We start from the raw sequence: 12,697 nt of genomic DNA, 5'->3' as shown, positions 1-12,697 counted from the left end.
GTTGGTGGGAGTGCATGGTGGATGTTCCAGAATAATGCTTAGACTCCAGAAGTTAAATTGCAATAATAAGTAATACAAACAGGGGTTGTATTCCCTAAAATTGAGAATGTAATGAGTCAGAGAATCACAGAATGGTTGCAGGAAAGGAGGAGGAGACCACTCAGTCCAGCTTGTCTGTGCCAGCTCTCCAGAGGAACAATTTATCTTGTGCCAAACCCTTGCCTAAAAATGGGGGCATATTGGCTAAGAATTAAAGACAAGCCTTTCTAAAATGATCTTAAGGGCTGGAAGCAAAAAATGTATCGTGCAAGCTGCCACTGCTTCTAGTTACTGACAATGATAAGTATGTGGTAACATGAAAACAAGTCTTCTTCACCTTCAGTGATAATGGGAACTGCAGATGCTGGAGAATCCAAGATAACAAAGTGTGGAGCTGGATGAACACAGCAGGCCAAGCAGCATCTCAGGAGCACAAAAGCTGATGTTTCGGGCCTAGACCCTTCATCAGAGAGGGGGATGGGGAGAGGGTTCTGAAATAAATAGGGAGAGAGGGGGAGGTGGGCTGAAGATGGAGAGAAAGGAAGATAGGTGGAGAGGAGAGTATAGGTGGGGAGGTAGGGAGAGGATAGGTCAGTCCAGGGGAGGTGGACAGGTCAAGGAGGCGGGATGAGGTAGTAGGTAGGAAATGGAGGTGCAGCTTGAGGTGGGAGGAAGGGATGGGTGAGAGGAAGAACAGGTTAGGGAAGCGGAGACAGGCTGGGCTGGTTTTGGGATGCAGTGGGGGGAGGGGAGATTTTGAAGCTTGTGAAGTCCACATTGATACCATTGGGCTGCAGGGTTCCCAAGCGGAATATGAGTTGCTGTTCTTGCAACCTTCGGGTGGCATCATTGTGGCACATCTGACAATGTGGTATACTGTATCCACTGTACCCGGTGTGGCTTCCTCTACACTGGGGAAACCAAGCGGAGGCTTGGGGACTGCTTTGCAGAACACCTCCGCTCGGTTCGCAATAAACAACTGCACCTCGCAGTCGTGAACCATTTTAACTCCCCCTCCCATTCCTCAGACGACATGTCCATCATGGGCCTCCTGCAGTGCCACAATGATGCCACCCGAAGGTTGCAAGAACAGCAACTCATATTCCACTTGGGAACCCTGCAGCCCAATGGTATCAATGTGGACTTCACAAACTTCAAAATCTCCCCTTCCCCCACTGCATCCCAAAACCAGCCCAGTTCTTCCCTTCCCCCCACTGCATCCCAAAACCAGCCCAGCCTGTCTCCGCTTCCGTAACCTGTTCTTCCTCTCAACCATCCCTTCCTCCCATCTCTAGTTGCATTCCATTTCCTACCTACTATCTCATCCCGCCTCCTTGACCTGTCTGTCTTCCCTGGACTGACCTATCCCCTCCCCATGTCCCCATCTATACTCTCCTCTCCACCTATCTTCTTTTCTCTCCATCTTCGGCCCACCTCCCCCTCTGTCCCTATTTATTCCAGAACCCTCTCCCCATTCCCCTCTCTGATGAAGGGTCTAGGCCCGAAACATCAGCTTTTGTGCTCCTGAGATGCTGCTTGGCCTGCTGTGTTCATCCAGCTTCACACTTTGTTATCTTCTTCACCTTCAGCCTACCCTGACGACCCCTGCTGTGGTACCCCCTTGCCCCCACCAGCCTGGGCTGCCAATGATAGCACGCATTGAAAGAAAATAAGGCAAGAATGATATCTTGCAAGAAACCAATATGGATGAATAATCTTGATAGAATATGAGCTACTTACTTGTCAATGTGGTGACAGTAGTTATATTTTCATCTCCTCCAATGCTGTGAAACACAAAAGGTAGATGCTCATTTCAGTTCATTTCCATTTATTGTGAAATTCACAAACTAGTCGTGAAATGGAAGTTTAAAAAAATTGTTGCATGCTGAGGGATTGTTCTGCCATTTATCAGGTGTGCATTAGCAATGGGCAAACTGCTCAGTCTTGTTTTTAAACTTCTCATCACCTTTGTTTGTATTCCTCCATCTATCCTACCTTTGTCACTTCCTAAAGCTCTCTGGAATCTCTGTGCCCACGCTCCACTCCCCCCAACCCCGCACCCCCCCACCCATTAATGGCTAATTGCCTCCAAAACTGTTGAACAGGCCTAAAGAACATAAGAAATAGGAGAAACTGTAGGCCGCTCAGCTCTATAAGCCCACTCTGCCATTAAATTAAGTCGTGGCTGACCTTAAACACTATTTTTCTGCACTATCCTTAATTCCTTGATTTATCAACCAATCAATTTCAGTCTTGAACAAACTGTAAGAAATCCACCCACGATTCTCTGGGCTGATTCACCATCCACTTCATTGAACAGGGCTAAACGATCCGCTTCTAATTCTGAGACTGTCCCCTGGTTCTAGATATCCCTGTTCCCCCAGCCCCTCTCCATGGGAAACATCTTTCCTGTATCCACCTGTTGATTGGTGGAAGTATTTTGTGTGATTAAACTGCTCTTTTTTTTACCTTCTGTTTAGGGGATTAGCAGGGATGGCAGTGCGGATAGAGGAATGTTCCTCCTGCATGATGTATGAGGTGAGGGACGCCATTAGTATCCCATCCAAATACGTCTGCAGGAAGTGCACCCAACTCTTGCTCCTCAAAGACCGCTTTAGGGAACTGGAGCAGAAGCTGGATGAACTTCAGATCATTCGGGAGGCAGAGTCAGTGATAGACAAGAGTTACAGGAAAGTAGTTACTCCTAAGCGTGAAGAAAGCTGGGTAACTGTTAGAAGGGGGAAAAAGCAGTCAGTGCAGGGATCCCCTGTGGTCATTCCCCTGAAAAACAAGTATACCGTTTTGGATACTGTTGGGGCGGACGACTTACCAGGGGCATGCAGTAGGGTGCAGATCTCTGGCACTGAGTCTGTCTCTTTTGCACAGAAGGGAAGGGGGTATAGGAAGAGAGTGATAGTCATTGGGGACTCAATAGTTAGAGGGACTGATAGAAGGTTTGCCGGGAATGAAAGAGACTCACGATTGGTGTGTTGCCTCCCAGGTGCCAGGGTCTGTGATGTCTCGGATCGTGTCTTTGGGGTCCTGAGGGGAGAGTGGGACCAGCCCCAAGTCATGGTCCACATAGGCACCAACGACATAGGTAGAAAGAGGGATAGGGATGTCAGGCAGGATTTCAGGGAGCTAAGGTGGAAGTTGAGAGCTAGAACAAACAGAGTGGTTATCTCTGGTTTGTTACCCATGCCACATGATAGCGAGGCAAAGAACAGGGAGAGATTTCAGCTGAACACGTGGCTGCAGGGATGGTGCAGGAGGGAGGGCTTCAGGTACATGGACAATTGGGGCTCACTCTGGGGAAGGTGGGACCTCTACGAACAGGACGGTCTCCACTTGAACCAGAGGGCACTAATGTCCTGGGTGGGAAATTTGCCAGTGCTATTCAGGTGGATTTAAACTAGCTCAGAAGGTGGATGGGAAACTGAGGTGTAGTCCTAGTACACAGGAGGATGAGCGTAGGGAGGACATGGTCAGGACCTCACTGTCACAGGAGTGTGCTGGCAGACAGTAAGCTGGATTGAAGTGTGTCTACTTTAATGCCAGGAGTATCCAGAATAAGGTAGGTGAGCGTGCAGCTTGGATAGGTACCTGGGACTTCGATGTTGTGGCCATTTCGGAGACATGGTTAGAGCAGGGTCAGGAATGGATGTTGCAGGTTCCAGGGTTTAGATCTTTCATTAAGGTCAGGGAAGATGGTAAAAGAGGGGGATGTGTGGCTTTGTTGGTCAAGGACAGTATAATGGCAGCTGAAAGAACATTTGATGAGGACTCGTCTACTGAGGTGATATGGGCTGAGGAAGGTTTGTCGACTGAGTCAGTATGAGTGGAAGTTAGGAACAGCGAAGCAGCAGTCACCTCTCTGGGGATTTCTACAGACCCCCAAATAGCAGTAGGGAGATCGAAGAACTCATTGGCCAGCAGATTGTTGAAAAGTGCAAACGTAGCAGGGTTGTTGTTATGGGTGACTTCAACTTTCCCAATATAGATCGGAACATCCTTAGTGCAGATGGTTTGGATGGAGCCGTTTTTGTCAGGTGTGTTCAGGAGGGTTTCCTTACTCAGTATGTGGACAGGCCGACGAGGGGGGAGGCCATTTTGGATTTGGTGCTCGGGAATGAGCCAGGACAGGCATCAGATCTCGTGGTGGGAGAACACTTTGGCAACAGTGACCACAACAGCCTCACATTTACCATAGCCATGGAAAGGGAAAGGAGCAGTTACCAGGGGAAGATATTTAACTGGATTTAGAAGGAAACCATGATGCTATCAGACAGGAGTTGGGAAGTACAGATTGGGAGCAATTGTTCCACAGAAAGGGCACAACAGACATTTGGAGGCTGTTTAAGGAGCAGTTGTTGCGAGTGATGTATAAATTTGTTCCTCTGAGGCAGGTAAGAAGGGGTAAGATTAAGGAGCCTTGGATGACGGGTACAGAGGTGCTTCTTGTCAAAAAGAAAAAGGCAGCGCACGTAAGGTGGAGGAAGCAAGGGTCTAGCACAGCTTTAGAAGATTACAGGTTTGCTCGGAAGGAGCTCAAAAGTGGACTGAGGAGGGCCAGGAGGGGGCACGAAAAAGGCTTGGCAGGAAGGATTAGGGAGAACCCGAAGGCATTTTACTCATACGTGAGGTATAAGAGAATGATCAGGGAGAAGGTAGGACCGATCAGGGATAGCGTAGGGAACGTGTGCGTGGAGTCTGAGCAGATAGGGGAAGCCCTAAATGAGTTTTTTGCTTCAGTTTTCACTAAGGAAAGGGACCTTGTTGTGAATGAGAACTTTGAGGAGCAGGAAAACAGGCTTGAACAGATCAAGATTGAGGAAGTTGATGTGCTGGAAATTTTGGCAAATATTAAGATTGATAGGTCCCCAGGGCCAGACCAGATTTATCCTAGGTTGCTCCGGGAAGCGAGAAAGGAGGTTGCTAAGCCGCTGGCGAAGATCTTTGCTTCCTCACTCTCCACGGGAGTCGTACCGGAAGACTGGAGGGAGGCAAATGTTGTTCCTCTTTTCAAGAAAGGGAATAGGGAAATCCCTGGAAAATACAGACCAGTCAGTCTTATGTCTGTGGTCAGCAAGGTTTTGGAAAGAATTCTGAGGGATAGGAATTATGACCATTTGGAAAAGCACAGCGTGATTAAAGGGAGTCAGCATGGCTTTGTGAGGGGCAGGTCATGCCTTACAAATCTTATTGAGTTCTTTGATGAAGTCACGAGACAGGTTGACGAGGGTCGAGCAGTGGATGTGGTGTACATGGACTTCAGCAAGGCATTTGATAAGGTTCCCCACGACAGGCTCACTCATAAAGTCAGGAGGAATGGGATACATGATGATTTGGCTGTCTGGATTCAGAATTGGTTGGCTGACAGGAGGCAGAGAGTGGTTGTAGATGGTAAGTATTCTGCCTGGAGGTCAGTGCTGAGTGGTGTCCCACAGGGCTCTGTTCTTGGGGCTCTGCTCTTTGTAGTTTTTATAAATAACTTGGATGAGGAGGTTGAGGGGTGGGTTAGTATGTTTGCTGCTGACACAAAGGTTGGAGGTGCCATTGATAGTATCGAGGGCTATTGCAGGCTTCAGCGAGACATTGACAGAATGCAGAGCTGGGCTGAGAAATGGCAGATGGAGTTCAACCTGGATAAATGCGAAGTGATGCATTTTGGAAGGTTGAACTTAAATGCTAAATATAGGATTAAAGGCAGGATTCTTGGCAGTGTGGAGGAACAGCGGGATCTTGGTGTTCAAGTGCATAGCTCCCTCAAAGTTGCCACCCAGGTGGATAAGGTTGTTAAGAAAGCATATGGTGTTTTGGCTTTCATTAACAGGGGGGTCGAGTTTAAGAGCCGCGATGTTATGCTGCAGCTCTACAAAACCCTGGTGAGACCACACTTGGAATATTGTGTCCAGTTCTGGTTGCCCTATTACAGGAAAGATGTGGAGGCTTTGGAGAGGGTGCAAAGGAGGTTTACCAGGATGCTGCCTAGACTGGAGGGCTTGTCTTACGAGGAGAGGTTGGCTGAGCTCGGACTTTTCTCTCTGGAGAGAAGGAGGAAGAGAGGTGACCTGATCGAGGTGTACAAGGTAATGAGAGGCATGGATAGGGTCGATAGCCAGAGACTTTTCCCCAGGGCAGGATTGACTGCCACGAGGGGTCATAGTTTTAAGGTGTTAGGAGGAAGGTATAGAGGAGATGCCAGAGGGAGGTTCTTCACCTAGAGAGTTGTGAGCGCATGGAATACTTTGCTAGTGGTAGTCGTGGAAGCAGAGTCATTAGTGACATTTAAGCAACTGCTGGACATGCACATGGACAGCAGTGAATTGAGGGGAATGTAGGTTAGGTTATTTTATTTTTGGATTTGGATTATTCCACGGCACAACATCATGGGCCGAAGGGCCTGTACTGTGCTGTACTTTTCTACGTTCTATGTTCTATGCTCGTTCTTCTCAACGTCCAGAAAACGTAGCTCTGGATTCTTTAACCTTCCTTCACAGGACAAATCCTCCAAACGAGGAATTGATTTGGTATACCTTTGTTGCATTCCGTCTGGCAAATAGATCTTTCCACAAGACCATAAGATGTAGGAGCAGGATTTGGCCAATCAGCCCAGCAAAGCTGCGCCACCATTCCATGAAAGCATGGCAGGTCTGATATTCCTCAACTCCACTTTCCTGCCTTTTCGCCATAACCCTTGATTGCCTCCCTGATTAAAAATCAATTTCAACCTTGAATATACATAACAACCCAAACTCAATAGCCCACTATTGTAAAGAATTCCACAAATTTACTACATTTTGGAAGAAGAAATTCCTCCTCATTTCTGTGATAACCTTCAGTCAAGGCAACCAAAACTGCCTACAGTACACTAAGTGTGGTCTCACCAAAGCTCTATACAGTGTTAGCAATGCATCTTTGCTCAGATACTCAAATCCTCGATTAAAGCCAAAGTGGCATTTCTCTCTTAACTTGCTTGCTGTGCCTACTTTTTAACATTCAGCGAGCCATGAACAAGCCCCTTTGATGCTTAACAATAGTTACCAGCTCTCACTATTTATAAAATACTCCACATTTCTATTTTGCCTACCAAAGTGCTTACATCACATTTATCCATGTGGTATTCCATCAGCAATTTTGTGCCCACCCATTGAGTCTCCCCAAATGCGTTTAAAGTGTCTTTGCATCCTTCTCACAGCTCACATTTACACCTGGTTTTGTGTCACCCACAAAGTTGGAAATATTATATTTAATCCTCACATCCAAATTATTGATATGTTTTGTGAATGACTGGGGCCCAAGCTCTGATCCTTGTGGTACCTCATCAACCACAAGCTGCCAACCTGAGAATGACTTATTGATTCCTGTACTCAGTATTCTCTCTGTTTAACAGGAGGTGTACATTCCCCTCAATCCCATGTCCTCTAATTCAACAACCATTTGTGTGACTTTAGCAAAAGCTTTCAGAAAATCTAAAAATGACATCAACTAGTGACCTCTCATCTAGTTATAAAATTATTCATAGAATCCCTACAGTGTGGAAACAGGCCCTTCAGCCCAACAAGTCCTCTGAGCACCCCACCCCAACCCATCCCCCTACAACCTATCTAATCTACACATCCCTGAACACTATGGGCAATTTAGCATAGCCAATCACCTAACTGGCACATCTTTGGGCAGTGGGAGGAAATTGAAGCACCTGGAGGAAACCCATGTAGACACGGGGAAAATGTGCAAACTCCTACAGACAGCTTCCTGAGGCTGGAATTGAACCTGGGTTCCTGGCAGCAGTGCTAACCACTGAGCCACCATACCACCCCCATTTTAGTTTATGATTCTGGATGTGAGTTTGCTCGCTGAGCTGGAAGGTTAGTTTTCAGACGTTTCGTCACCATTCTAGGTAACATCATCAGTGAGCCTCCGACGAAGCGCTGGTGTTATGTCCCGCTTTCTGTTTATCTGGTTAGGTTTCCTTGGGTTGGTGATGTCATTTCCTGTGTTGGTGATGTCATTTCTTGTTCTTTTTCTCAGGGGATGGTAGATTGGCTCCAAGTCAATGTGTTTGTTGATGGAGTTCCGGTTGAAATGCCATGCTTCTAAGAATTCTCGTGCGTGTCTCTGTTTGGCTTGTCCTAGGATGGATGTGTTGTTCCATTCAAAGTGGTGTCCTTCCTTATCTGTATGTAAGGATACGAGTGATAGTGGGTCATGTCGTTTTGTGGCTAGTTGATGTTCATGTATCCTGGTGGCTAGCTTCCTGCCAGTTTGTCCAATGTAGTGTTTGTCACAGTTCATTGGACAAACTGGCAGGAAGCTAGCCACCAGGATACATGAACATCAACTAGCCACAAAACATGACCCACTATCACTCGTATCCTTACATACAGATAAGGAAGGACACCACTTTGATTGGAACAACACATCCATCCTAGGACAAGCCAAACAGAGACATGCACGAGAATTCCTAGAAGCATGGCATTCCAACCGGAACTCCATCAACAAACACATTGACTTGGAGCCAATCTACCATCCCCTGAGAAAAAGAACAGGAAATGACATCACCAACCCAAGGAAACCTAACCAGATAAATAGAAAGCGGGACATAACACCAGTGCTTCGTCGGAGGCTCACTGATGATGTTACCTAGAATGGTGACGAAACGTCTGAAAACTAACCTTCCAGCTCAGCGAGCAAACTCACATCCAGAACCTCAACCTGAGCTACAAATCTTCTCAAAACTCGCTAATTTATGATTCTCAGATAGTCCTTGATTATTTTTAAGTCAGAAATGGATCATAGATTTTCTACAGTGTAGAAGTAGCCATTTGACCCATCAAGTCTACACTGATCCTCTGAACAGCATCCTACCTAGCCCCTTACCCTATCCCTGTAACCCTGCATTTTCTATTGTTAATCCACATAGCCTGCACACCCCTTGATGCTGTGTGCAATTTAATAACTATTGAAATGTGCTGCAGATCAGAAAATGAAGATTGGGATTTACCTGAAGTACTGAGTCTGAGAAGTGAACATTTATCATTGCTGTTCAAGGCTACACAGGAAACCACATTTAAAGATAAGAATTACGCACCCAGCCAAGCATAAAGTGACAAAACTTTCATTCTTGGACTCAAGAGAAAGCAGGGAGCAAAAATTACTAACCTCCAGGAAAGTCCTCTGTACTGGGTGAGAACATCAAGAAGATCACTGGGCTTTGATCCTGCTCCATTTCCAGACTATAGCACAGATAAAATACACATTTGTGAAAATAGATGTTGTGTACAATTCACCATGTTAGTGTGTTTGTGTCAGGGCCTTATTTAGCAAGACAATGGTGGACGCCCTGTGACAACTTTTGGGATGTTCCATTCCCAGTGAAAGAACAAACTCAACTTTGGCCCAGAATGAATCTTTCTTTTCAGGCATTTCACCAGGAAAGCAAAACAGAAATGGCAGCAAGGGGACTTCACACTAGCCATTGTCCAACTCCAAATTCAACAGGCTATGACAGAAATCATGAGAGAAGCTCACTGCAGCCCCTCCATATATCATTAGACTCATACAGTCATCAAGACCTAGAGCATAGAGAAAGACCCTTTGGCCCATCACGTCCATGCCAGTCAAAAATATCCAGTTAACTGTTCCAATCTCATTTTTCTTTCCCTTTCTTTTCCTCCTTTCTCTTCTTTCCCTAGGCCTCAGACACTCTGCCCCAGCCACCGATTCCCGGCTTCCAAAGTGGGGTCGGTGGTTGGCAACCCAAAGCAGGGATGCCACTGACCAGTGGCCTGGCGTGTAGCATGGCAGCAGGGACCCAGCACGGAGCATGGCAGCAGACAGCGGTCAGTCCATGTGGAGGTGCCCTGTGCTGACCTGCTGCAGCTAGCCCTTGGAGAGAGAGACTCTGACGTTGGTCTTTTTAACTTTGCTTCATGTTTTTCTGACCTATGGTTATACTGTATATAGCTGTAATGTAACTTTTTTTTTCTTCATTTCTCTATTCTGCAACTAAGGATTGCGCGGAGTACTCTGTACCTAAAATGGCACCATACGTTGGTGACATTGTTACACTGTGACCAATCCTGTAACTGAAAAAGCCGTACCCGGATACATTCATACCTAAGGTGGTGTTGTAAGTTGCGACTTATAAATTTTTCGCTGCACTCATTTGAGTAGATGTGACAATAAAGCTAATTCAATTCCGATACTTGCCCATAGCCTTGTATGCAACTCTGGCACCACAAGTTTTTCCCTAAGGTGGGGCAGTTCAAAACTAGGGGGCAATTTTTTAAGGTGAGAGGAGAAAGGTTGAGAAAGGACATGAGGGGCAACGTTTTTACACTGACTGTGACTTGTGTGTAGAATGAACTGCCAGAGGAAGAGGTGGATGCAGGTATAATTACAACATTTAAAAGGCATTTGGATGGATACATGAGTATGAAAGGTTTAGAGGCATATGGGTTAAAAGCAGGCAAATGGGACTGGCTTAGTTTGAGAAACTTGATCAGCATGGACTAATTGGACCAAAGGTTCCGTTTCGTGCAATATGACTGTTTCTATAAGCATCAGGAAATCCTCTAAACCTTTGATGGATGGCTGCTTGTCTCAGGCTGGCAGGAGTGAGGGATGCTTCATTGCATTTGTGGCCACCAAAAGCAGGTCACTGTGAAGCATTCCATGACAGCCCTGCAAAGGGAGGGGAGGTGGGAAGATGTTTCCTTTCCTCTGGAACGTAAAACAAAATTCAAAGCAATGTCAAGCAGACTCACCGTGATGGAGTCTCCGAGGGCAGCAATCACCTTTATGTCGGCTGGTCTAAGCTTGTGGACTTGTAGAAAAATGACAGAACATCAGAGACATTAAAGCCATCATTTTTGTAGCAAACAAGAGGGATAATTATGCACAAAAGCCAATGCCATCCATCCAGTGTTTTAACACATTAACCCATTTCTTCCCTGCCTTGTTATCAGTACTTTCTTCTGAGACCAATAGAGCAAAACTTGGCAGAAGCTCTGAATTATGCCAAGGTCCAACTGCACCTCCCAGTCGTGAACCATTTTAACTCCCCCTCCCATTCCTTAGACGACATGTCCATCCTGGGCCTCCTGCAGTGCCATAATGATGCCACCCGAAGGTTGCAGGAACAGCAACTCATATTCCGCTTGGGAACCCTGCAGCCTAATGGTATCAATGTGGATTTCACAAGCTTCATAATATCCCCTCCCCCCACTGTATCCCAAAACCAGCCCAGCTCGTCCCCTCCCCCCACTGCATCCCAAAACCAGCCCAGCTCGTCCCCTCCCCCCACTGCATCCCAAAACCAGCCCAGCTCGTCCCCGCCTCCCTGACCTGTTCTTCCTCTCACCTATCCCCTCCTCCCAACTCAAGCCTCGTTTTCCTACCTACCAACCTCATCCCATGCCCTTGACCTGTCCGTCCTCCCCAGACTGACCTATCCCCTCCTACCTCCCCACCCATACTCTCCTCTCCACCTATCTTCTCCTCTATCCATCTTCTGTCCGCCTCCCCCTCTCTCCCTATTTATTTCTGAACCCTCTTCCCATCCCCCTCTCTGATGAAGGGTCTAGGCCCGAAACGTCAGCTTTTGTGCTCCTGAGATGCTGCTCGGCCTGCTGTGTTCATCCAGCCCCACACTTTGTTATCTAAGGTCCTAGCCTAATCTGTTACCCTTCTATTCCACTCCACTGGAGATTAACAAATGTGTACCAGAAAGACCATGCCTCTTTGTTTACCGGAAGAACATGTTAATGAACATCTGTCACCTCATTAGGGCCAGTGCTGCTCCTAGCACCATCAAACCCCAGAATCTCTATGCAGCAGAGAAAATTGTTAAAAAAAATGACTTTGGTTCAACTGTGGACTGGATCTAAATTTGTCAAACTGGCACAATGAGGTTTTTTAATAACTATTGTTGACCTTTATCCTCAGTGCAACAGCTAATCTGAATCAATTCCTTCACGTTCCCAATCTGAACTGGCTCCTGATGGTGCTGTTGCTGGCCGCCACAAATCAAACTATTTGATGAGGAAAATGTTCCAGTTATTTTGTTCACATTTGTTCATATTTTGTAAAACATACAGAGGCTGTTAACATCACTTGGGAAAAGAGTTCTCAAAGAATTGCCAGACTGGATCAAATTAGCATGGGTCTGGCAACGGGCAACAGTTAGCTCTGTAGATAATGGGAACTGCAGATGCTGGATAATCTGAGATAACAAAGTGTGAGGCTGGATGAACATAGCAGGCCAAGCAGCATCTCAGGAGCACAAAAGCTGATGTTTCGGGCCTAGACCCTTCATCAGAAAAGGCCTTTTCTGATGAAGGGTCTAGGCCCGAAATGTCAGCCTTCAGTTAACTCTATAGCACAGGTTGAGTGGACTGGAAACTAATGGTGAGAGTATCCCTCAGGAGTGGATTTTGGAAGTGGAATTTCATATCGGTTTTCATTAGAATTATACTGCCACTAAAGACAGGTTGCACACACTTGGCTTTTTAATAATTAACTTGTATTTCCCTTTACTAAAGAAGTTCTAATTGATCTGACTGAAGTGTTTAACATAATTAAAGTATACGACGGGTTAACACAGAGAAAGCGTATAGCTGGTGGAGTTGCCTGTAACAAAGCGTTACAACCTTAA

The 12,697-nt window shown here is 46.3% G+C and overlaps 1 protein-coding gene across 3 annotated transcripts in view; it reads right to left on the bottom strand.

Moving 5' to 3' along the window:
- Positions 1-12,697, bottom strand: part of plb1 (phospholipase B1) — a 233,711-nt gene that overhangs the window by 174,961 nt on the left and 46,053 nt on the right. For all 3 annotated transcript variants that reach the window (XR_009445665.1, XM_059645186.1, XM_059645187.1), the window contains exons 18-20: positions 10,809-10,867; positions 9,202-9,275; positions 1,780-1,823 (exon numbers count right to left, since the gene is read on the bottom strand). Coding sequence is in view for 2 of the 3 variants with exons in the window: in XM_059645186.1 (XP_059501169.1) it covers positions 1,780-1,823; positions 9,202-9,275; positions 10,809-10,867 (177 nt within the window). In the remaining variant the exon portion in view is untranslated. The remainder of the gene's footprint in view (positions 1-1,779; positions 1,824-9,201; positions 9,276-10,808; positions 10,868-12,697) is intronic.

This window comes from Stegostoma tigrinum, chromosome 4, assembly GCF_030684315.1.
Source record: "Stegostoma tigrinum isolate sSteTig4 chromosome 4, sSteTig4.hap1, whole genome shotgun sequence".
NCBI classification, from domain to species: domain Eukaryota; kingdom Metazoa; phylum Chordata; class Chondrichthyes; order Orectolobiformes; family Stegostomatidae; genus Stegostoma; species Stegostoma tigrinum.
The sequence above is the reverse complement of the archived record's forward strand: the minus strand, read 5'-3'. Positions and strand labels throughout refer to the sequence as shown.